This window comes from Balaenoptera acutorostrata, chromosome 2 (assembly GCF_949987535.1).
Source record: "Balaenoptera acutorostrata chromosome 2, mBalAcu1.1, whole genome shotgun sequence".
Taxonomy (NCBI): Eukaryota; Metazoa; Chordata; class Mammalia; order Artiodactyla; family Balaenopteridae; genus Balaenoptera; species Balaenoptera acutorostrata.
In genome coordinates this window covers 172880772-172904841 of record NC_080065.1, presented here as the reverse complement: position 1 = coordinate 172904841, position 24070 = coordinate 172880772, and the positions used below count along the sequence as shown (strand labels likewise).

Sequence of the window (24070 nt, the reverse complement as noted above, 5' to 3'; positions counted from 1 at the left end):
CTCCCAGAGCATCCACATTCTATATGCATTTGCTAACTTTACAGAGGCCCCTCTAAGACCATGGACTGTGACACTTGGAAACACTGTCCTTGGGAATAAGGAGGTTGCTCAAGCCTTTGTACACACATAAGTCCCTATTACTGGGCAGGTGAATGGGATCAGCACCCTCTGTCATCCCTGATTCTCCCAGCTGGAGGGGGAAAGGTTCCCCTTCTCTGCCTTCCTCAGGCCCTTGGGTTGTTACCCGGTACCTGCCCCACTCACTTATCAGAAAGAACTCATCACATCGGGTGAGCATTTGGAGGGTGAATAGAGCAGCTAAGATTTCTCTTACAAAGAGATTACTGTAGGCTTCTTTAAAAATCTGCCTCCTTGTTGCGTTGAAGATGCCTGAAAAATTGGAAGTGAGTAGTCAGTGGATAGACCTGCGTGTTGACCAAATTTGGAATTCTCATCTAGAGGAGGACCCACCCCTTGTGTTTGGACTTACTCTTGCTTTTTTGTTACACGCACGTGAGGAAATTGAGACCAAAAGAGGTGAAATGATCTTGCTCAGGGCACACCGCCAGGCAGGGCAGTGGGCCTGGGCCTCTACTCAGCTCTGCCTGCCCCTTGGGCACGCTGCCCCTCTGAGGTCTGCACCCATCATGGGACAGAGGGCCGCTCTTTTCCCTGCTTGGTGGGCACACTTTTTTACTTTGTTGGCTCTTTGTTCACTCTCATTTACAGTACATTTTTACGTATGTATTCGCGTTCCTGTTATGTACCAGATATGCCTGTGAAGTGGTCCTGGTGAAGCTGCAGGTCGTTAAAGTCTGCACACCCCCTCGCACACCTGCCGTCCCCGGGGAGTGGAGTAGGGAGAGCCCCCCTGGCGTGAGGTGTTACAGGGAAGGTTCTTGGCCAGAGGACATTCTCGTTTGAGACTTGAGTCTTGGCTTCATCCACATACAGAACTCTGTGGAGAGCCAATATTTTTGTTTTTGGTGTGTTGATTTTCAGAAAAGGGAGGCCAGGGGGCTCTCCCTAGGTGCTCCTTGCGAGCTGAGCTCAGTCTGTACCCCAGGACCCTCTGCTGCTGGGTTGAGCTGAGTGTTCCCAGGAGCACGGCGCCCTCTGCTGGAGCATGGGAGGCACTGTGAACACAGCGTGGTCTCAGCTTACCTTCTGTGTGCCCAGAGCTAGGGATGCTGATTTCCCTGCTTATAAGTCACAGTTCCTGAAACTTCAGGCCAAGGGGAGTGACTAGGTCACCTGGGGGGTTTTAGGACTCCGTTGTTGGGCTCACCTGGCACCTTGCACTGCTCTCACCCCCCCACCTCACCCTGGAAGGGGCTTTGCTGCTGTCTGAGGAGTCTCCACAGCACCCCTAAACCCTTCCCTGCGTTCACAGGGTCAGGATGCCTCTGCAGTTAACTGATTCGATTTTGTTAGTGGGATCGTTGGGTTTGAGTATGTGTTTAATGAAAAACTTAAAAATGTTGTAAGAGGAAAGAATTTTACATCCTGCCAAATTAAAACCAGAGAGTGGTCTTCTAGCTTTAACTGTTGATGTTTTGACTTTTTTAGTTACTGCGGAATACACGATCCTGCTTGCGTGGTTTACTGTAATACCAGCAAGAAGTGGTTCTGTAATGGACGTGGAAATACTTCTGGCAGGTAGATAATCAAACCGCGCATGTGTCTTTAATCAGTGCTTTGCTCAGATTTGTGTGTAAATTATGGAAATGTTGAAGCGAAGCACAATATAAAATCACGCTAACAAACCTGGTTTTTTCCCTCCTCTGTGACTGGTTTAACTTGAAACAGATGGTGGTGTGTGAATGCCTTAATGTATTTACCCTTGATTTATTCTCTGTGGTTCTTTTTATTATGCAAGTAGGGTTGGCTTAATTCTCTTTCCCAGTTTTTATTTATATTTTTCTGCAAGATGAGCTCCTGGCACGCCCGTTCATCTTCATTACTGGGTGCCTGGGGAGGATGTTCCCAAGACAGTAATGGGCATCCATGGGAGCCCCTTCCTGAGAAGGCTCCCTCTGGCCTTAGCTCATCAGAGCAGTCCTGAGGCTAATATGGGCCAGATCCTGAATCATCAGATGAAATTAAGTTCACTTGACCGTCGGCTCTGGGCTTCCCTTCCTGCTGTTGATCAGCAGCAGCTGTGACTAGGTCCCTTGTTTTGTGTTTGGGGTGAGACCCGCATTGTGAGGGTGCTTGGATTCCAGGGGAGAGTCCGTTTGGCTAAGCTCGAGTGGTGAGACTCCTCAGCCTCCACCACTGGCATGGGTCTGGTCCTGGTGGCTCCTCCAAGGCCGCCGTGATGTGCAGCGACTCACTCCATTACCACAGGGAAGCAGAGCAGGGTCTCCGTGGGACAGGGATCCAGGTCGCCTGCAAGTAAGCGGCATCTTCCTCTGAGGTTCATGTTTTATAGAAATAAAGTGACAAAATTCTGTAGGCAGCTTTATTTCTACAGAGCCCATACCCTTCCTGTGCCTTTGGCAGCCGTGGCTGAGTACACAGAATGGTCAGATCTCGTGTCACCTTGGAGTTAGTAATGCGAATTGTGGGGTTCTGAGTGAGGCAAGAAAGGGAGCTGGTGTTTTTTAGAGATTTGAAGGGAAAAGCATCTTCAGGGTACCCAGAAGAGACTGGTATACCATTTTCCAAACGTTCTGGGTAATTATAAGTGTTACCGTGTTCGCATTAGTTCCTCTCCTGCAGGAAAAGCAGTTAAATAAAACTTGCCTTGGCTGGCAACCCCAGCTTCTGGTCAGCAGAGCCAAGATCAGGGAAGTGAGTGGAGGGCCTCTAAGAGAAAACAGACTCGGCCAGCCAGATTGTGTGTTCTGTGCAGGGTCAGACTGTGAAGGTGATGGGACAGCCACTCGCCTTCAGGAAGCTGCCAGTGTAATGGGGTGAGGTGGGCCTAGAAAAGACAAGAGGAAATCACTGATCCTGGTAGAAGGCCCAGGGGTGGTGGGGTGGGGGGAGGGGTGGCTTTGGAGGTACGGAGAGCAGTGATGATTAGTTAGGTAATCTGACAGTCTTCGTGGGGCCAGAGAGGATTCGGATGTTGGCATCTGAGCCGAAGCTTGCAACAGGAGGGGTTTCCCAAGGTGATGTGAGGGCGGCAGCAGGGAAGGCTGGAGGCTTGGCAGGCATGCTCAGCGTGTGACAAACCTGCAGCCAGGCTGCAGATCGCTGGGGGGGCTGGGAGGGCTTGAGGCAGAGCCGTGCACCACCCGTGGGCCCTGAGTGAGGCTGGCGTGGCGGAGGGTAGAGTTCGGTGGCTGGGGCAATCAGGCCCTGGTTTAGGTGAGCCATGTCCCGGAAATGAGAAAGGCGTCAGAGCCCTGGCCACGCGCAGCAAGGAAAGAGCTGAGGCGGCGGGGCTTTCAGACCGTTCAGGGCTGGCCCTGTGCTTCCGGAGAGTAGCCCTGAGCCCCACTACTCAGTATTTTTTACTGTCCTCAGGTTTCTAATACATTTGGTTATCAGGTTTCCTGGCCTGCAGCAAATGAGGAGGGGTGTTGCTCCTGGAAGCAGGCACAGGGGCCATGAGAAGTGACTTTGAAAGGAGCAGGAGAGAAACTACAACGAGCAGAGGAGCAGTGAAAGGGGCGAGCCTCCTGCCTCTCCAGGACAGCAGCCTTGGCCCCAGCCTTAGATTCACTTAGGTCCAATAAGTTGGATTTAAGAAAGCAGGAACTGGGGTGGGGGGGGGGAGAGAAAAAAGCAGGAACTGTGTGAAACATGTTAGGAAAGTTTTCCTTAAAAATGGTTCAAGTCGGATTGATTTTTGTGCTCAGTGGGGAGCCAGTTCAGGGGCGGGCTGGTCCCCCGGGATGCCAGATGGATGAGGTGTGACCACTCCTGCTAATGGACCGTGAACGGTACCGGAACTTTTAACGGAGCTCGAAAATTGGAAGTGGTGAAAAGCCAAACTTTGGGTGTTAACTATTTATCATTTCCTGGTTTCAGCCACATTGTAAATCACCTCGTGAGGGCAAAATGCAAAGAGGTGACTCTGCACAAGGATGGGCCCCTGGGGGAGACGGTTCTGGAGTGTTATAACTGCGGCTGCCGCAACGTCTTCCTCCTCGGCTTCATCCCCGCCAAGGCTGACTCAGTTGTGGTGCTGCTATGCAGGTGAGGGCGGGGCCGCGATTTCCCTGGGGGACTGCCTTTCAGCCCCAGTCATCTTCCCCAAAGACTCAGCCACTCCATGGCTCTGACTCCATGGAGCTTTAAAATAGTTTCTGCCGACTGACGAGGTGTAAGGAGGTTCGGGGGGTTGGGGCTTGTTAGAGAGCTAGGAATGTCAAGTAACCCTTTTGGGGTGTGTTCTGGTTAAATCATGAAAACAATTCTGTAAAAGCAAAGTCTGTTCTGAGTTTTAAGAGTTCAGAGCTCAAGTGTGTGGGGAGATGCAATTTATTGCTAACAATTTAAAGGTAATGTGATCATACAGTAAAATGTAGGGAACGCCCCTTTGAGGTTAAAGGCAGTAAGCCTTTGGGGGGCTAGAGGTCATCCTCACCCGGGCTCTCCCTGCCCTCGGGGCTTCTGCAGGCAGCCCTGTGCCAGTCAGAGCAGCCTCAAGGACATTAACTGGGACAGCTCGCAGTGGCAGCCCCTGATCCAGGACCGTTGCTTCCTGTCCTGGCTGGTCAAGATCCCTTCTGAGCAGGAGCAGCTGCGGGCGCGGCAGATCACCGCCCAGCAGATCAACAAGCTGGAGGAGCTCTGGAAGGTGAGGGCCTGCTGGGAGTGCACATCCATCTCAGCACCGAGTGTTGGGGGGGGTGGGTGGAGAGGGGAGCTGGGGGTGGTGTCTCGGAAACAGGAGATTCCGGAAGGAGCTCGAGGGAGACTCTGCAGCCTCTACCTGGAGTGGCCCCTCGAGCTCCTTCTGGAAGCGGGACCGAGGGCGCCACGGGTACCTCCCGCCAGGCCTCTGGGAAAGGAAAGCTCCGGCTGTTGGAATTTTTCTCTTCTTGCTGAGGGCAAAGGTAGGTGGTGGGAAGGAAGTGGATGGGAACTGGCCATTGGTGACTGTGTGTGGACATGTCAGGAGGAGCCGGGCCTGAGTAGACAGACAGGACTGTGGGTGCACTCTATAAAACCTGGTTGGGCCTGTGACGCATCAGAGCCAGGGCGACACCAGGCTGGGGGCGCGCGGGATTCCTGCTCTGCCCACAGACTCTTTCTCCAGGGAAGCCCATCTCTGGTTCTGGCTGTTTATATTTTTTGATAAAGTTTTAGTAGCTAGGCTAGGAATTTTAATTAGGCACCCATATAATCAAAGATGTGAATTTATCTTCACTTCAAGTGCAAGTCAAAATATTTTTGAAGGACAGTCCAGCAAGGAACCTTTCCACCTTGATTTTCAAGTTGCCACAATTGTTTCACTGTTCCTGTTTGTATCCAAACAGCCCACATACTGTTCCGTCCCTGCCAAGAGAGTGTGCGTTGCTCCTGTTGGTGCAGCATAGGATCAGGAGGAAATGGGGAGGTGGGCCTTCCTTTCTGTTTACACAGCCAGGGAAGCCAGTAATCTTTCTGGCAGCCAGGAAGAAGTGTAATCTCTCCCAGGTCAGGGGCTAGGCCTTTGTTGGAGAATGCAGCCATCTGATGGTATAGGTGTATCAGGGCTGTGTACCTGGGGTGTCCACCCTTGTGTGCCACGTGGACTTCCTGATATGAGGGCTCTCCTTACGGGGTGGACACCACCGACCACCGGGTGCCCTTCTCTGCATCAGCCCAACATCAGCTCGTTCTAAGAAATGGTGGGTGTGACTGTGCCTCTGTTGACTGGGGAGCTCGCATATAGTTCATTTTAGAGGTGAGAACAGGGAAGAACGTGGTGCCGTTCTTGTCCTCTAGGAAAATCCTTCTGCCACCTTGGAGGACCTCGAGAAGCCGGGAGTGGATGAGGAGCCGCAGCATGTCCTCCTGCGGTATGAGGATGCCTACCAGTACCAGAACATATTCGGTCCTCTAGTCAAGCTGGAGGCTGACTATGATAAGAAACTGAAAGAGTCGCAGGTGATGTGGTGTGTGCAGGAGGGTTTGGTCATTTTAACAAAGCATCTCTCCTAAGGTCTGGGGAGGGTGGTTTTCTCTGCAGACTGCAAATGCTGACGTGGGCCGAGGCCCAGCCCCTGAGAGACGGAACCGTGGATTGAGGACAGGCCTGTGGGCAGACGCCCCATCACTCAAAGCCAGACACCCGCCTGGGTGTTTTCTGATTTTAAATGCAACAAAAATTCCTTACAGTTGGGTTTGTAGCCTTTGCCACAGCCATGAGAGTCAGACCTCAGGAGCCCACAGCACACTGAGGACACTCCTTGTGCCCATCCCTCGGAGACTGTGCATAGGAAGCAGGAGCCCTGAGGCTCACGGGATGTGTCCTCAGCCATCGGCTTCCTTCTCTCCCTCCGCAGCCCACGGAGAAGCCGCCTCCAAGAACAGACATCATGTGGGGGTCTCCTGGTCGTCCTGTGCAGGTTTCGGGGTCCTAATGACTTCTCTCTTGGATGTGCCCTTGTTGGTGTTTCAGGCTGTCCGGTGCTGCTCGCCATAGGGCATGCACCTGTGGAAACCCAGACTCAAGGAGTCCAGGCCTGTGTCTGTGTTGCAGGCTAACAGGGCTCTTATTTTTTATGTGCTCAGACTCAAGATAACATCACGGTCAGGTGGGACCTGGGCCTTAACAAGAAGAGAATCGCCTACTTCACTTTGCCCAAGACTGACTCTGGTAATGAGGATTTAGTCATAATTTGGTTAAGAGGTGATTTTAAGTTTTAAAATATTTGTGACCATAAGTAGCATAAAATTCCTAGTTTCACCCCTGTAAAGTGTCCCTTAATTTGAACTCTTCATGGTAGCGTCTGTGGCGCGTGTGAAAACTCTTAACCTTTCTTGCTGTCTTTTCCCTGTAAGACATGAGGCTCATGCAAGGGGATGAGATATGCCTGCGGTACAAAGGGGACCTGGCGCCCCTATGGAAAGGGATCGGCCACGTCATCAAGGTCCCTGATAGTATCCTTTGTGTAAAGAAGGGCTGGCACAGGCACTGTCTGCCCAAGTCTCTGGCGAGCTTGTCCTGAGCACAGGAGACCTGCGTGGGGGTCACTGCTGAGAGCAGCCTCGAGGCCTCAGGTGGAGGGAAGGGTGTGTACAGCCGCGGCTGGAACGCCCTTTCTTCAGGTGTCCTCTGAGGGGGCACCGTTTATATAAAGCTGATGAAGAGAGCTGCTTAGGCAGAAGCCAGGGTGCTCCGAGCTACGTGCCTCAGGGCTCTGCGGAAATCCACACTCAGGGCCTGGAACCTGGGCCCTGAGCTTGGCTGCTCCATGCTGGGTGCTGGCTGCACTGGCCCCGGACGCGGTGGGCAGAACCTGTCACTGAGAACATGGGGCTCCGGCTGCGTTTTCTGTCTTTGGTGCAGAGGAGGGTCTGTCTCTTCAGTAACAGAGTGAGGGCTCCTCAGAAAGGCTTTTGACAAGGATGAGACTTAACTCGGCGGCATAGATTATGGCGACGAGATTGCTATTGAGCTTCGGAGCAGTGTGGGTGCACCCGTGGAGGTGACTCATAACTTCCAGGTGGATTTCGTGTGGAAGTCAACCTCATTCGACAGGTATGTCTGCCTCCTTCCCAGCCTCTACTTCCCTGCATCTACTTTGCGGTCACCTGCCCTTGGCATGGCTGCTGCCTCCGGCGTCTCCGTGCTTCTCCTCCTCGTCACAGAGGGGCAGGTCTGCACAGCAGCTCCACGGTGGTGCGTGCCACTGACCTGGAGCTTTCCTTTCAGGATGCAGAGTGCGTTGAAAACCTTTGCTGTGGACGAGACCTCGGTGTCGGGCTACATCTACCACAAACTGCTCGGCCACGAGGTGGAGGATGTGATCATCAAGTGCCAGCTGCCCAAGCGCTTCACGGCGCAGGGGCTCCCTGACCTCAACCACTCTCAGGTTCTCACCCGCCCCGGGGGCAGGAGGGTCCCGGACTGCAGAGCCTGCCTGGTGAGCGGCCCTCCGCTGTGTCTACACCCCTAACGGCCACTTGTATCTGAAGGTTTACGCCGTGAAGACTGTGCTGCAGAGACCACTGAGTCTGATCCAGGGCCCGCCGGGCACAGGAAAGACAGTGACCTCAGCCACCATTGTCTACCACCTGGCTCGGCAAGGCAATGGGTAGGGCTCTGCACAGCCCAAGTCGGGGAGAGAGGGAGGCCTGTCTTCCAGGAGGCTTTGGGGCCCGGGGTGTCTGGCATGCTGCATTCTATGCCGTTTATATTAGATCTGGCCTTTGTGGTTGCTTTTAACAAGCAAACCTGCCATTCTTGTAAAGGCCGTAGTGGGTAAGTTCATCCTGGGTTGTGTTGTGCCTGCGTGCACCTTGGAGCTTTGAAAGTCTTTACAGTGCAAACAGGAGGTGAGGATGTTGGACTCGGGTGTTAGCAGTGGGTTGCATGAGTGGTATGAAGATCAGGAAGCTCCAGACCATCTGGCTCTTAGCTCCTTCAGCATCGTGTCACTCCTGGCTTTAGTCTTAGAGCTTGAGCTAGCTCCACTGCCTATGATTCAAAACAACAGTCTTGGCTAATTAGACTTTCTCTGGGCGAGCACTGACGTTTGCTCACATTGTGTTGAAGGCCCGTGCTTGTCTGTGCTCCAAGCAACATAGCCGTGGATCAGCTGACTGAGAAGATCCACCAGACTGGGCTGAAAGTTGTGCGGCTCTGTGCCAAGAGCCGAGAGGCCATCGACTCCCCGGTGTCGTTCTTGGCCCTGCACAACCAGATCAGGAACATGGACAGGTGGGTGTCGGGTAGCCGGCCGTAAGCGAGGCGTGTCTCCCCTGGGCAGGCCCTGGCGGCACACGCCTCCCTCTCACGCGCCCCTGTGTCTGCAGCATGCCGGAGCTCCAGAAGCTGCAGCAGCTGAAGGATGAGACCGGCGAGCTGTCATCTGCGGACGAAAAGCGGTACCGGGCCCTGAAGCGCACTGCCGAGAGAGAGCTGCTCATGGTGAACTCACCCGCCCTGCTGCCGGGGGAACTGGCCTGGGCCTTTGGGCGTTTGTCTTGTTCACTTGGGGCAGAGGACCTGTTTGGATACGTTAAGTCCACGATGGCACCTTTAGTTAGTTTGTTGTTTTGCATTTGAGGAGAGAACTCTGATACCCTCCTCCATATGCTTTCTCTGAGATCACACAGAGACATCTTGTTGAGGTAGATTCCACTCCCCGCCAGCCTCCCTGCTGCTGGGATCTTGGGAACCTGGTCCGTACCCCGGGGTGGGGCAGGGGGCAGGTCTGGAGCGCCGTCTCCTGCTCTTTGCTGATGAACCAACCGAAAGTGGATCTCAGCCTGAGCGTGGTGTCCCTGGCTTAGCGCTGCCCCTCAGAGGCTGTCTCAAGGCACCAAGCTCTTTCTTAGGCATGAAGCCCAACCACTTAGGATCTCAAAACTTAGGGTCATTGCACCCTGGACAGATGTTGTCAGGGAGGGACCATTTATTTCCATAGTTGCGGAGGAGGGCGTGGACCGGAACGGTGTGTGTGCCCCGTCCTGCCTGCTTTTGGGTTCTGGGAACATTGACTGTGCAGGTGCCCTGATGCCTGGCGCACTCTCTTCCCCAGAATGCAGATGTCATCTGCTGCACGTGTGTGGGCGCCGGGGACCCGAGGCTCGCCAAGATGCAGTTCCGATCCATTTTAATCGACGAGAGCACCCAGGCCACCGAGCCAGAGTGCATGGTCCCTGTGGTCCTTGGAGCCAAGCAGGTGGGCCACAGCCCATCCATTATAGTCTTGTTTGAAAATTGGTGTGCATTCTCTCCTGTTCCAGTTCTGTGTAATTTTTAGTGCTGGGGGTTTGTTTTTAAGTGTCCTATGGTGCTGTTTGATGCCCTGGCAGAGCGCAGAGGGATGCACAGCAGGCCCTTTGAGGGGGTCTTCGAAGGGTGGACTTGGCACAGAGTGCCTTTGTGTGGGTTCTGAGTGCAAGTTTGCGTGTTTCATGTATGTGGTGGGCAGTTTTCCCACCCCCAGTCCATATCTTGCCACTTGAATTCACATAGCCGGGTGGTTGTATGGACCCTGGCCCTCTTAGTCCCCTGAGTGGGCGTCTAGGCTATTCCATGCTTGAGCTTCTTACCTGTGTGGGCCTTTCACCACAGCTGATCCTCGTGGGCGACCACTGCCAGCTGGGCCCCGTGGTGATGTGCAAGAAGGCGGCCAAGGCCGGGCTGTCCCAGTCGCTCTTTGAGCGCCTAGTGGTGCTGGGCATCCGTCCCATCCGCCTCCAGGTCCAGTATCGGATGCATCCTGCGCTCAGTGCCTTCCCATCCAACATCTTCTATGAGGGCTCTCTTCAGAATGGTGTCACTGCAGGTAATACTCGGCCCAGAGTGGGGGGCCTGGGGAGACAATACCTCCTGTCACTTCCTTCTTAAGTGGCCTTACGTGGTGACTGCTTGTGGGTAGGGGACGCCTCAGAGAGATGCAGTGGTCAGTGGGACAGAACGTGCGCTCTGGAGTGCACTCTGGGACATTCTCGGGGTGTGGGCAAGGGGGAGCCTGCGTCCTCGTAAAATTCAGAGTCACTATGTGAGAATCCCCACCATTGGCGCGTCACACACAACACACAGAAGAGGGGGTGGCAGAGCTGACTGCCCGTCCCGCTCCCTCCTCTTATCGCTGGTTCTCAAAGTCGGGGCCCTGGCGGTCTCAAAGACCTCTGCACGACCAAGGCCAGACTACTTCTGTAGTAACACTGGGACATCGTGCGCCTTTTGGCTGTGCTGACACTCGCGCTAATGGCACAGAAGCCGTAGCATGAGTCAGCGGTGCGACCAGGCTGCTGTGTGTCGTCACCACCGCACACCTGTGGCAGGCACCATCCTGGGTGCACAAGCGAAGAGTACTCAGTTTACTAATCCCTGAGTGCACGTTCTTGTGATTCTGTGTGTGATGGGAGAGGACGTTCTCCTGAGAAACTTGGCAGGGGTGTGAGGTGCTTGAAGGAAGGACTCACACACTGGTTATATAGACTGGGGTATTTAGCAGGCGTTTTCCCAAAAGTGACCAAAAGCGAGCCTGTGGCTTCAAGGAAAATAACTGAGAATATTCATCATCAGTGATAAAATCTGAGAATTCACACCAAAATTAGAATTTTGGAAAACCCATGTCCCCTATCATGAGCTGATCAAGTCTTCCCAGTGCTGAGTGGATTTTCTGATGAGATCTTTGGTGGTGACAGATGTCAGGTGCGTCAGCCTTTGGAAGCTCTGCCTGACGGGGTGAGCAGGCACTTGCCATTCCAGTGGCCAGCAAGGGTGCTCCCAAGTCACTGGGGGGTCAAAAGCCATGCAGGTGCAGGGCAGAGTAGAAAGGCCATCGTCACTGACCCTGCAGGGTGACCTCCCGTCCAGCTTTCCTGTAGAATCAGGGACAGAATTCCACAGTAGTAGGAAAGGTCATAAAACATGCTTCCCTTTTCCAACCACGTGCATCTGTGACCATCCTCACATGCTGCAAGGGCTCATGGGAGACTGGGAACCAGGAGTAGAGTAAGCTGGATAGTGAAGTGAGTTGCGAAAATTCACTAAATATATATTTTAGTGGAAAATACAGTTATTTTTCATTAAAAAAAATTTGTAAGTTAATATGTTTATCTTTAAATGAATTTTAAAATATTTTAGATTTCTGGGTTTTAAAATACAATAAATATCAATAGGTGTAATCCACAAAAACAATAGCTGTTTGAACTCCTCAACTTTTCAGAGTGTAAAGGGGTTCTGAGAGCAGCATTCATTCAAGAACCACTTAGTATCTCGTTGATGCCAACAGCCCACCACGTCGGCCTTGTTTAGCCCATGTTATAGGTGAGGAAACTGAGGCTGAAAGTGTGCGTGCCTGGGCAGGGCCACACGGCTGCTGTGCAGTGCAGTCTTGACACTTAGAATGCTGCTGGTCTGTTGGGTGGTGGGGCTAGAAAAGGCCAGGACATGAGAAGCTTGTTTGTGATGCTCTGACGCGGTTGACACTTGTTGGGAAAGCCACCGCGTAGCTCTGATTCACACCCTCGCCCACCTTGCTCCACCTTCCTCCATGGCGTCAGCTCCATAGGGCAGGGGTTGGTGGTGGTGGTTCACTGCTGAACCATCAGTGCCCAGGACATAGCACCCCATGAGTATATTTTTTTAAACTCTCTACTGAAGTGTAAAAAAGTGCCCAGATCCTAAGTGTTCAGCTTAGTGCGTTTTCTCTAAGTGAATACACCTGTGTAACTAGCACCTGCATCTAAAAGCACAACCTGACCAGCTCCTTGCAGCCTTGAAGTGGCCCCTGTCCAGGGCAGTGCGGGTGCCCGCCCAGACCCACGGACTCAGGGTAGCCTGACATCAGTGGTGGCGGGAGTGTTTACACCACAGAAATTGCCCAGCATTGTAGATTAGCCCTCGCCTTACCCCCAGCAGGTGGTTAAACGTTTGCCAGCAGCGAGTGGGTCACAAAGCTTGCCAGCCACTGCCCTTGCTTGAAAGGTTGAGGCTTTGCCTCATTTTCAGCTTGACATAAAAGGGATCATACAACGTGTTCTCATGGGTCAAGCTTCCTTCATCAGTGTTAGGCTATTTTCATGCAGAAATACCAGTTTTCTTAACACTAATCTGATCAGGTACAACTCCAGTCAGAATTCCCAAAGGTGGGCTTCCCTGGTGGCGCAGTGGTTGAGAGCCTGCCTGCCAATGCGGGGGACACGGGTTCGAGCCCTGGTCTGGGAGGATCCCACATGCCGCGGAGCAACTGGGCCCGTGAGCCACAACTACTGAGCCTGAGCGTCTGGAGCCTCTGTTCCGCAACAAGAGAGGCCGCGATAGTGAGAGGCCCGCGCACCGCGATGAAGAGTGGCCCCCACTCGCCGCAACTGGAGAAAGCCCTCACACAGAAACGAAGACCCAACACAGCCAAAAATAAAAATAATAAATAAATAATAAGTAAATAAATTAAAAAAAAAAAAAGAATTCCCAAAGGTGTGGGTGGGATGTGTGATTTGACAAGCTGATTTTTTAAAATTGTAAGGACCGAGCACCCAAGACGAACGTGGAGAGCCTGACAAAGGTGGCAGCTCGTACTAGAAGATGTCAGGAGTTACTGTAAAGCTGTATTCGCAGAGACACTGGGCACAGTGCCCAGGATAGAGTCCAGAGGCAGACCCATCTGTCGACAAGCCCTGGTGTGTGACAAGATAGGGTCAGCTCAACAGTGTAATTCTTTTTTTTTTTTTTAACCGCACCACGTGGCATGTGGGATCTTAGTTCCCCAACCAGGGATCAAACCTGCACCCCCTGCATTGTGGAAGTGCGGAGTCTTAACCACTGGACCACCAGGGAAGTCCCAACAGTGTCATTCTTAAAAGCCAGTTGTAGGGGCATATGAGCCCCTTAAGGTACATCATAAAGCTTCTGGAAGGAAATAGAATATCTTCGTTACCCTGGGGCAGACACAGGTTTCTTAAACAGACTGCAGAAAGCACTAACCAGTGAGATCTGTTCAGCCAGTGAGCCGGCTTCGTCCCAGACACGGGTGCCAGGTGTTCCTGGGAGTTTCGGTCAGAGGACGTACTCGGTGGCCTGCGCCGGGCCCGCAGACCTGGGTCTTTTGCCTGGAGCCTGCGGTTTCCTGCCCTGCCGTGTGCCTGCCCAGGATGGCATGGCCTCCACTCAGCTCTCCACCTTAGCTCAGTCCAGACTGCCTACACTTTCTTCTCTGATAGGATATTCTCTTTTTTTCTCCTCTACGATGACAGCGGATCGTGTGAAGAAGGGGTTTGACTTCCAGTGGCCCCAACCGGATAAACCGATGTTCTTCTATGTGACCCAGGGCCAAGAGGAGATTGCCAGCTCAGGCACCTCCTACCTAAACAGGTAAGCAGAGACTCATCTGTGGCGTCTCCTGGCTTCAGTGATGGCTTGTCCAGTGACTGCTAACCTGTGGTTTTGTTTAATGTGGTGGTGAAACTTTTCCTTGTCCCCCTCATCCTTATTCTGTTCAGACACTTAAACCAACAGCCTATTTCAAAGCTCATCTTTTCAGCATATGTTTTTATGTTGAGCAGATCCTTCATAAGCTCACGTGTGAGCCTTTCTATCCCTCATGACTCCCTTGGTAAAGGATGGGCAGCCCAGCCGTGGCCGCACTGGGCAGGGCCTTCACAGCGTTGTGCTGGAGGCGGAACTGCCCCTGAGCCTCCCACAGCCTCCAGCCTTGGTAGGGGGTCTCAGGAGCCCAGAGATGGAGCCTGGGAAGTGAAAACCTGATTTTCTTAGGACGGAGGCTGCAAATGTGGAGAAGATCACCACGAAGCTGCTGAAGGCGGGCGCCAAGCCAGATCAGATCGGCATCATCACGCCCTACGAGGGCCAGCGCTCCTACCTGGTGCAGTACATGCAGTTCAGTGGCTCCCTGCACACCAAGCTCTACCAGGTGCGCGCGCCCAGTCCGGTCTGCTGGCTCCTACCCCAGGCACTGACCTTGGACCACCTTGTAGCAGAGGCGCAGTGAGCCGGTGGCCAGCACCTAGGGGCTCTGCAGGCTTCAGGTCCCAGGCTCATCGCTGGGATTTGATGGTGCATCTTAACACGAGGCTGAGGGGTCCTTGAAGGAAGCCTGTTGGCTGACCGTGACTATTGCCCCTGCAGGAGGTGGAGATCGCCAGCGTGGATGCGTTCCAGGGCCGCGAGAAGGACTTCATCATCCTCTCCTGTGTGCGGGCGAATGAGCACCAAGGCATTGGATTTTTAAACGACCCCAGAAGGCTTAATGTGGCCTTGACCAGAGCACGGTACGGAGGACTGAGTCCTGTTGGGCCTTGCTGGTGGCTCCTCTTGCATAGGAGTCCTTCTGAGGCGCTGGGAGGTGTTGGCCCAAGAGGCTGCTCAATGCCTGGTTCTCTTCCTATTAATTCTCCTACCCCAGCTGCGCCCTGGGCTGCGGCACAGGGCATGGTAGAGGGGCTTCGCCAGTGCTAGTGGTCAGAGGGCTCCCAGCAGCAATTCGGAAAGAACGTCTCACTCATGAGTTGTCTTTGTTTCTGTGTTCTGGTGGCTTTCTATGGTCTCAGTCTCGAGGGAAATTCCATCCCAACAGCGGAGTGTCCCTGTCAAGTTGTTTAATCTATGAGTCTAATGTTCTGGTCCTATTTGCCTTGTTCAGTTCTGGAATATAACTTTTCTGAAATGGTGAGGGACCCAGAGGGCAAGGTGGACCCTGTGTTAACCCCACGTGGCACCAGACAACAGCCACCATCGTGCCAGCCCCAAGCTGGGCTCACGTTCGCGTGTTGGTTCCTTCCCCACTGAGGGCACCTTGGTTTCCGTTTGTTACCCCATTTGTTTGGTGGCCAGCGTTGGCGGGGGCAGGGGTGGTCCCGACACAGCTTGATGAGTGTGAGCATCCATTAGCAGCTCAGCTTGGGCCTCGAGTTACATGCCCGGCCCATCAGGGGTCCCGAAGCCGCTGTGGAGCCCGCCTGGGCCACTTATGACATAGTGCCCAGGAGGCTAACTCATGGTTGCAAACAAGGAGACTCATCTCTGAGCTCATCGGCCCGCAGAGGTGTTTTGACATCTGGGCTCCACAGAAATGTGCCCTCAAATAAACCCGAGTGTAGGCTCGGCAGCTTACAGGGTGGGCTCCAGTGAAAGTCACCTCAGCTCGCAGTTACCCACCTGTCCCCAGCATTCACGGCGGGCACTGGCACAGGCAGGGCAGGGAGGTCGAGGGTGGCCCCCAAGGCTCCTGTGTGGCAAGAGGAGGGGTGCGTGGTGGGCTGGGTGCCAGGAGAGCTGCCTGGGCACCTTTTACTCTGGACTTGGGTTTCGAGTTTGTTTGCTCTTGCCTTGGACCGATCTGCGTAGTGCTCTGCTCACTGCAGCCCTGAGCATGGCGCTCTGTGCACACGTCTTGCAGATATGGGGTCATTATCGTGGGCAACCCGAAGGCCCTGTCCAAGCAGCCACTCTGGAACCACCTGCTGAACTACTACAAGGAGCAGAAGGTGCTGGTGGAGGGGCCGCTGAACAACCTGCGGGAGAGCCTCATGCAGTTCAGCAAGCCCAGGAAGCTGGTTAACACCATCAACCCGGTGAGTGCTGGCCGCGGGCAGGGGGCGGGGTGGGTGGAAGAGACTGCTGGGAACCCCATCCTCCCCAAGCCGGTGTTCTGGGCACGTGGCAGTGAGCGATGGCAGGTGTGACTCGTGACGAGTGCGAGCTGAGGGTGTGCCCAGAGTGTCAGTGTGTGAACAGGAGCCATGTGTGCCGGTCTGTCCCCACGGAGCCCCCCACGCCAGGTCTCCCCACTGTTCTGAGGCCTTTCTGGCCTTGGACCTCATGGGATGCTACGTCACGGGTGGCACCTAGGGGTCAGACCCAAGCAGTTAGGGAACTTGGCAAACCCAAGGTGCTCTGGGGGCCTAGGGAGTGGATGCTGCTTGAGCTGAAGCCCAGAGACGGAAATGTTTGGCAACAAAGGCCAGGTCAGGTGAGGAGGGGCAGGCAAGGCCCAAAGCACACAAGGCCCAAAGCCGGCAAGCCTCGGGGTAGTCCTCGGTGCAGCCTGGCCACCGCCCAGACCACCAGATCTTTGGAAGTTCTTCCTTGTGTCAACATGATAAATTCCTCACTTATCTAAACCCTTTGCAGGGAGCCCGCTTCATGACAACTGCCATGTATGATGCCCGGGAGGCCATCATCCCAGGATCGGTCTATGACCGGAGCAGCCAGGGTGAGTCTCTGCAGGGGACCGGCCCGGCCCCACAGTTGTTGACCGTTCCCACGCCCACAGCTTCCAGCCCTGTTACTCCTGGGGTGGCCTCCCAAGCCTTGGTCCACAGAAGCCTGCCTGACAGAGTTTTCTCAGCTTCCCTTGTCAGAAGTCAAATAACTGGTCTTTGGCCATTTCTAAAAAACATGTTTTTAAAGTAATATAGCTCAATGGACAGCGGTTTCTCAACAAATACCGCAGCTCAGCTAGTTTGCCCCTGTGCTCGCACCCCACCCTGCCTGCCCTTCGCTCGCCTTCTCAGGGGGGGTGTTACACCCACTGCCTCATTTCAGGTTTCGCAGCTTCCCCAAGCTTCAGCTCCATCTGTCAGACCTCAGGGTTGCGTGTGCCCTCTTTTCCTGTGTGAGGCTTCTGTATGTACTGAGGCTGAGCCTTATCCTGCTGCCTGGGACGACTCCTCTTGCCTGAGCCAGTCTGTAGACGGTTCCCATTCATCCCCCAGATCCCTGCCTCCTGGGACCCTTCCCTGCACCAGCCCCCATGGAGGGTGACTGCCTCACCCATGACTCTGTGCCACCTGCCCGAGTTTCACATTGACCTTAAACCTCTCATGTGCTTGCCATTCACCCTGAGGGCAGGCGCACCCCAGCTGCTCCTTTTCCACATTAAATTGGCAAGGCCCCTTTCCCTGCCCCAGTGTTCTCCCTGTCCCTGGGCTCAGACAGGGGATTGTGTTTTTTTGTTTGTTTTTGTCTGTTTAAATATTTATTTATTTACTTTTATTTGGTTGCTCTGGGTCTTGGTTGCGGCAAGCGGGCTCCTTAGTTGCAGCACGTGGGCTCCTTAGTTGCAGTATGCGAGCTCTTAGTTGCAGCATGCATGTGGGATCTAGTTCCCTGACCTGGGATCAAACCCAGGCCCCTTGCGCTGGGAGCGCAGAGTCTTAACCACTGTACCACCAGGGAAGTCCCAGGGATTGTGTTCTTGAAGAACAACAGATCTCTTATCGCCATATCTGACGAGTCCCCGTGTGGCTGGGGGTTTCCTGGGTCCAAACTTCATCCCTGATGCCACCGTGGGTCTGGCTACACCCAAGGTTGCCCTGGGGGCTTTTGCTTTCAGTGAGATCTGCTGGTCTATCAAGCTTGGGCTTTTTCTTTTGACTGGGGGGTGGCAAGGTGGCAGTGGTAGCATGTAATATGAATATAGCATTTGCCATAAAAGGGGCTTTTTTAAGAAATTAGAAATGCAGAGCAGTTTCAGTTTTTCAGATCCCCATGGGCCAGTGATTCTCAGAATCCCCTGGGAGAAAAGGTGCCTTCCCAGGCGCCAGCCTCAAGGAGGCTGTTGGGCGCAGGGAGGGGGAAGGGGTTGAGTTGTGAGATTCTGCATCAGGTGACTTTGCTGTTAGGGACACACCAAGAAACGCTGGGGCAGACAAAGCAGTGACAGGACCAAACACACTTCAGCTGTGGGCAGGCACCAGACTCATCTGGATGCAGTGTGATACCTGCCGTTCACCTTGTGTCTTGTAGGCCGGCCCTCGAACATGTACTTCCAGACCCATGACCAGATTGGCATGATCAGTGCTGGCCCCAGCCACGTGGCTGCCATGAACATTCCCATCCCCTTCAACCTGGTCATGCCACCCATGCCGCCACCGGGGTATTTTGGACAAGCTAACGGGCCAGCCGCAGGTGAGCACCGAGTGGCATCCCATGGGGAAAAGCAGTTTGGCCTTGGAGTTTGTTCACATCCAGGCTTTGAGCAGGAGTGCTTGTCTGTGAGGCTCAGAACCTCCTTCAAGGAACCCTGGATGGCTGTCTTTCAGGCCGGGGCACCCCAAAAGGCAAGACTGGTCGTGGGGGACGCCAGAAGAACCGCTTTGGGCTTCCTGGGCCCAGCCAGACGAATCTCCCCAATAGCCAGGCCAGCCAGGATGTGGCGTCACAGCCCTTCTCACAGGGCGCGCTGACCCAGGGCTACATCTCCATGAGCCAGCCCTCCCAGATGAGCCAGCCCGGCCTCTCCCAGCCTGAGCTGTCCCAGGTGAGCCCTCTGCCACTTTAACTTGAGACATCTCCCACCCACAGAAAAGTCAGACCAGCCCAGGGAGCCCTCTTCACACATGCAGACCCCATGACACTCACCCCTAAAGACCTTAGCAGGGGGACTGTAGGTCTAGAACATTCCATCCACAATACTGTCCTGGGTAGCGTGTCTCCAATGGTGAGGTAACCAGTGTGGGTTTCCTGCCACTTAGGCTTGAGGATAAGTTTCCAGATTATTCCCTGCGGCTGGTGATGGGCTGGACACAGAGCAGGTTCTCAAGGCTGGGAGGGTGAGTGCGCATCCTTCGACTGGGTGCTCATCTCTCCAACCTTGTCTTCCAGGACAGTTACCTTGGAGATGAGTTTAAGTCACAGATTGATGTGGCGCTGTCGCAAGACTCCACGTACCAGGGGGAGCGGGCGTACCAGCACGGCGGAGTGACGGGGCTGTCCCAGTATTAGAAGGCAAGCTGGCCTCTGGAGGAGGTCTTCGCTGGGATCTGGACTTGTAGGAAAATGTGGGAAATGTGGGAGTCTCAAGTCCTCGAGTGGCCAGCGCATCCTGTCACCTGTCACTCTGGGTCCCTGCACCTCTGCTTAGTGTCTGGGGGATGTGAACTTCATGCACACCGTCTGTGCCACGGTCCTCTCCAGAGAGAGTCTTAGAGCTGCTCCTGGTGGGCAGCCAGGAAGTGGACGCACCCCTCACCCTGACGAGGCAGGTCACGAGGTTGGCGAGGGCCCCAGCTCCTAGGTGCACGGGTGCCTCTGGGGGTGCTTCTAGGTGCCCGTGAGGGCCCTGCCTCATGGTTCTCCATCTGTAACGAGGCCGAGCAGGGCAAGCATAGGCCTGGGGCTTGCCCCTCTGCCCCTTCCTGACTGTGTGCAGGGAAAGTGGGATGCAGTAATGCTGGGAGAAGGGGTGCACCGCTGTTGAACAACACAGGCTCAGCAGCCTTAACTCTCGGCTGCCTTCTCTCCGGGTGGGAAGTCATTGGTCTGGGTACCTGGCCGGCCTCTGAGGTCACGTTTAACACATGAGGACGCGGGTGCCAAGTGGAGTCGGGGAGAAAGCCCCGTCCGGGCCTTCCGGGCCTGGCCCGGGAGCTGCCCCGGCTCCCACTTTCTCTGAAGCCTCTTGCCCTCCCTCCCTCCCCAACAGGTGGCAGCGGAAGAGCTAAGCTACGTGGCTTAGTCCATCAGCATCTTATTCTGGGTAATAAAAAATAAAAATAAATGGATACCTGTTTTCCACTGCTAAAACTGAAGCACCACTGTGAGCAACAGGAGAGGGAGAGGAGTACCCGAGGGAGAGAGGAGCCCGAGACAGAGCGAGCGCCCACTGCTGGCACGTGGCGGCGAGGAGACGGAGAAGGGAGAGCGGGAGGTGGGGCGGCCACGGAGGACCGCCCGCCAGCGAGCCCCGCCAGCCCCGCTCGCCGAGGAGCCCAGCGCTCGCCCGCTGCGTCCACACCTGGGTCTGCGACCAGGGCGGAGGGAGGAAGACCCTCATCTCAGAGTAGCCCTTTCCTCTGTTCTTTTCTTTCTTTTTCTCTTTTATTGAAAGGGGACTACGTTTTAGCCGGAAAAACTACGCGTTTCTGTGCCGAGCAGGCTCCTTGCGGTGGCGGCCGTGCCGGGAGAGCCCCTCAGAGTGTGGGTTCTGTCCACGCCGGCTCTGATATCGCCGCGCTCACGCTGCCTGTGTTCTAGGAGGGTTTTCATTTAAAGAAAATACGGTGGTTTGTGTTTTTCTGTTTGTTTTTTAAAGATTCTTTCAAAGGAGTACTGAAAAATATACTTTCCTGAATTTGTCTCTCAAAGCTTAGTGGTGGACCTGGGAGATGCAAGAAACTTCCAGAAACGAAGTTTAAACATGCCAAAACAACTCAAGATTAGGATCAACACCTGTGACGGGAAGGAGGATTTTTTTTTTTTCAGTTTTAGCTTCCAGCAGCTTCTCCCTGTACGTCAGGGCGGTGAGGGAGCACGGTCCCGGGCCGGGCAGGCGACTCCGTGGTCTCTGCTGGACTCCGAGAAGCAAAGCGCTTCCCGTGTGCCGTGGACTCGGCCCCGCAGGAGGGGCCTCGGCAGGACTGGCCATGAGGCCAGAGGGCAGGAAGGTGGCTGTTCCCTGGCCAGTGGCTTCTTCCCCACGGTCCTTCCTGAGGATTTGGTGGAAAGCACCAGCCAGGAGGATCTGTCCCTGTCCCCAGGGAGACTCCCACCGTCCCTGTGGCCAGTTAGGCTCACTGAATGCCCCATCCCCTCTTGTTCCCCACCCTACCTGACTAGTTTGGAGCCCTTCTACCTGCGGGCACAGTTTTGATGAGGTGGAGTCGTTTTAACTTTGGCGGGGAAAGGGAATACGTTTCTGAAATAAGTTGGTTCTGTGCCGAAGGGCTTGAAGGAGTTGTCACATCACGTGGTACAAGGGGGCCTCTGCCTGGGTCTGGGTTGCAACTTGCAGTTATTGTTGCTGGTGGAGTCACCCCCAGCTCTTCGCACACTGTGATGCAGATTAGCCTCCCTGGCGGGACCTAGTTGGGGACTGTCTAACCCTAACCCTGCCTATCCAGGCCCTGATGACCCTGACCCCCAGCATCCCCCTCCCCATGTGCCTTATCCCAAAGCCTCCAGATTCCAGCTGGTACATGGGAGAGATGGGGGACACACAGGCCACCTTCCTTCTGGCAAGGCCTCTTATTTATTACCATTGCTGTAGTGCTTTCGGTTCCCACTTCTTTTGGTAGTTGCGTAGAGTTTGGATAGGTTTTTGCTATGACCCCTTGTGCACCGTCCCCATGGGTGACACACCCACCCACCCTGTTCTGTTCCTTGGAATGCTTTGCCTCTGCTTTGTGCTGTTTGCTTTTTTCTCCACCTTAGCAACAGTTGCTATGAGTCCCCCAAATCAAGAAGCATCTGTACCAAGGCAATGTAACTTTTTGATTTTCGGTCAATTTGTTTTAACTTCTTTTGTCACCAATAAAATCTTAATAAACAGCTCTGCATTCACACTGGGGCTGGATAACTACAGGGGGTGGCAGAGCACTTGGTTTGGGGTTCTGCCTGGTTGGGGGTGGGGGATTCGGAGCCACCTCAACGGCAAAGCTGAGATGGGCCAAACCTGTGCAGCAGGGACTGGAATGGGGTAAGATGGGCCTATGCAGGGTCAGTTCCTGGGGCCCGTGTACATTAGATGTTGGGCACCCTAGAGATGGGTTCTGGGAAGGCTGGGCCGGCGGCGTCACTGTAGGATCCCACCACCCACCATCCTGGTGGTTGATGGTGATGGACATAGCTGCTTCCCTCCCCACTCCCAGGTGACAAGACCCGAGAAGACAGCAGAGCGGACCACGCAGTGTTTATTGTTGCCCCCTCCCGCCAGCCCCCGGTCAGCGGCAGCCGCACTCATCCACCACCATGTCTTCGTAGTGCCGCAGTACCACGTTGTCGCTGTTGTCGAAGAAGAGCACGGAGATGGGCGACAGGCGCGCGGGCACGCAGCAGGGCAGGCCGGCGGCGGCGCTAGGGGCGGCCGCGTGCATGAGCGCGCGCAGCACCGCGTGGTTGAGCGCGGGCGTCCCGCCGGGTTCGGACAGCGCGGCGGGCAGCCCGCACTTGCCCTGGCAGTAGTTGGCCAGGAAGCCGCGTGGCGCGATGACCCAGCGGTGCCAGCCCACCTCGCGGAAGCTCACGTATAGCCGCCGCGCGCGACACGCGCCCCCGGGGCCGCCGCCCACTGCGGGCTCGGCCTCGCGCCGCGGCCGGGCCAGGGGGTGGCACAGGCGCGGGTCGAGGGTCACCAGCAGCAGCGAGGCCTCGGCCAGGCTCGCGCAGGCGGCGGGGGCCCGGGAACGCAGCGCCAGCGTCAGGCGGAGGCTGCGCGGCGCCGAGGCGTTGCGGGCCCAGGCGGCGCCCAGCAGCTCAGCGCGCACCGGCATTCCCAGGGCGGGCACCGCCTGGCGGAGTACCACCTGCCCGGGGCCCGCGCCCGCCGGCGCCACGCTCAGCTCCCAGCCGCCCGCCGTCCCCGCCGTCGCCTCTGCAGCCGCGAAGCGCAGCTCCAGGCGGGCCTGGCTCGGGCGCTCGGCTGGCTCCACGGCCGACAGGTCGAAGACGACGGTCCACTCAGGGCACTGTCCCGCAGCTGAGGGGGGCTCCGGGGGCCGGGCGGCTGCGCCTGGGGAGGAAGGGAGAGGGCTCGGCTGGCGCTGGGTCCACACTCGGTGCCGACCGGCCCGCGAAGGGGTCTCGGTTGGGGACAGCGGGGGAAGGTGAACGACCGGAGCTGGGGGGCGCACCATCTGTTAGAAGGCGTCAAATGGTGTGAAGCGGCGGTGGGTGAGGGAGATGGAGTGGGGGCAGGGCATCACTTGCAAGGAAGAGGCCCCGACCAGTGTAGGGCGGCCAGCCCGCCGTTGGGGACATAGGCGGGGGTGGGGAGGTGGGGGGGGGGGTGGAATGAGCGAAAGCATGGGGCCAGTGGGGAAGCGATGCTAGGGCGGGTGGCATCTTCAGGAAGGCATCAAGTGGTGTGAAGCGGCAGAGGGTGTGGGATGGAGTGGGGGCAGGGCTTCAGCTGCAAGCAAGGGGCCCTGCTCGGTGCAAGGGAGCCTGGCCTTCGGACCACTCCCCCACCCCATCCCCTGTCCCGGCAGGTGTCCACGCGGAGGAGCTGAGGGAGTTCAGAGGCCCAGGTTGCTTGCGGGCTGGACGGGGCGGGTGGGGACCCTCAGGGCTCTCCGGCCTTCTTCACGCGCCGCTGGAGGCTCGTGGCGGGCTCGGGGCGCCCAGCGGGGTATCGGCCTCCCAGACCCACGCCCCCAGCGCAGACCCCACTCACCGCGGTCCGGGACGTGGCGCACGATGTTTCCGGCGACCCCCAGCTCCTCCACGTGGCACGGCCGCAGGGTAGCCCCCAGGGGCGTCCTCCGAGGGCCCGCCCTGGCCTCCTGGTGGTCCCGGCGGCGGAACAGGCGCCACATGACAGGGGGTACGGGCCGGGACTTGGGGGCGCCCCGGGGCACGTCGGGAAACCCAAGAGCCTGGAGTAGGGCGGCGGCGGGGCCCGGGGGCGCGGGGGCGCGGGCCGGGGGTGACGAGGGCAGCAGCATGGCCAGTAGGAGAAGAAGGACGCGGCGGCCCGGACGCCGGCACAGCGGTGGCATCTTCGTCACAGGCGGCGGCCGGGCGAGTGCTCAGGGGCTGCTG

General features: G+C 55.9%; 2 protein-coding genes across 3 annotated transcripts in view; one reads left to right on the top strand and one right to left on the bottom strand.

The window, feature by feature from the left end:
* Positions 1-21871, top strand: part of UPF1 (UPF1 RNA helicase and ATPase) — a 36260-nt gene extending 14389 nt beyond the window's left edge. The window contains exons 3-24 of one of the 2 annotated variants that reach the window (XM_007195450.3): positions 1570-1659; positions 3985-4152; positions 4576-4756; positions 5890-6051; positions 6679-6796; positions 6949-7047; positions 7540-7648; positions 7823-7982; positions 8086-8204; positions 8666-8830; positions 8926-9040; positions 9654-9797; positions 10193-10406; positions 13825-13942; positions 14345-14501; positions 14717-14859; positions 15987-16161; positions 16721-16802; positions 18338-18499; positions 18634-18851; positions 19196-19318; positions 20016-21871. In XM_007195450.3, coding sequence (XP_007195512.1) covers positions 1570-1659; positions 3985-4152; positions 4576-4756; positions 5890-6051; positions 6679-6796; positions 6949-7047; positions 7540-7648; positions 7823-7982; positions 8086-8204; positions 8666-8830; positions 8926-9040; positions 9654-9797; positions 10193-10406; positions 13825-13942; positions 14345-14501; positions 14717-14859; positions 15987-16161; positions 16721-16802; positions 18338-18499; positions 18634-18851; positions 19196-19315 — 3019 coding nt within the window. In that variant the 3' untranslated portion in view covers positions 19316-19318; positions 20016-21871. The remainder of the gene's footprint in view (positions 1-1569; positions 1660-3984; positions 4153-4575; positions 4757-5889; positions 6052-6678; positions 6797-6948; positions 7048-7539; positions 7649-7822; positions 7983-8085; positions 8205-8665; positions 8831-8925; positions 9041-9653; positions 9798-10192; positions 10407-13824; positions 13943-14344; positions 14502-14716; positions 14860-15986; positions 16162-16720; positions 16803-18337; positions 18500-18633; positions 18852-19195; positions 19319-20015) is intronic. The other variant, XM_028162165.2, reaches the window with a different exon arrangement.
* GDF1 (growth differentiation factor 1) lies at positions 21795-24027 on the bottom strand. Its single transcript, XM_057540007.1, has 2 exons — positions 23703-24027; positions 21795-23039 (listed from the first exon to the last, which is right to left on the bottom strand). The coding sequence occupies exons 1-2, from the start codon at positions 24025-24027 to the stop codon at positions 22252-22254; spliced, it is 1113 nt and encodes a 370-aa protein (XP_057395990.1). The 3' UTR covers positions 21795-22251.
* Between the last annotated feature and the right edge of the window lie 43 nt (positions 24028-24070).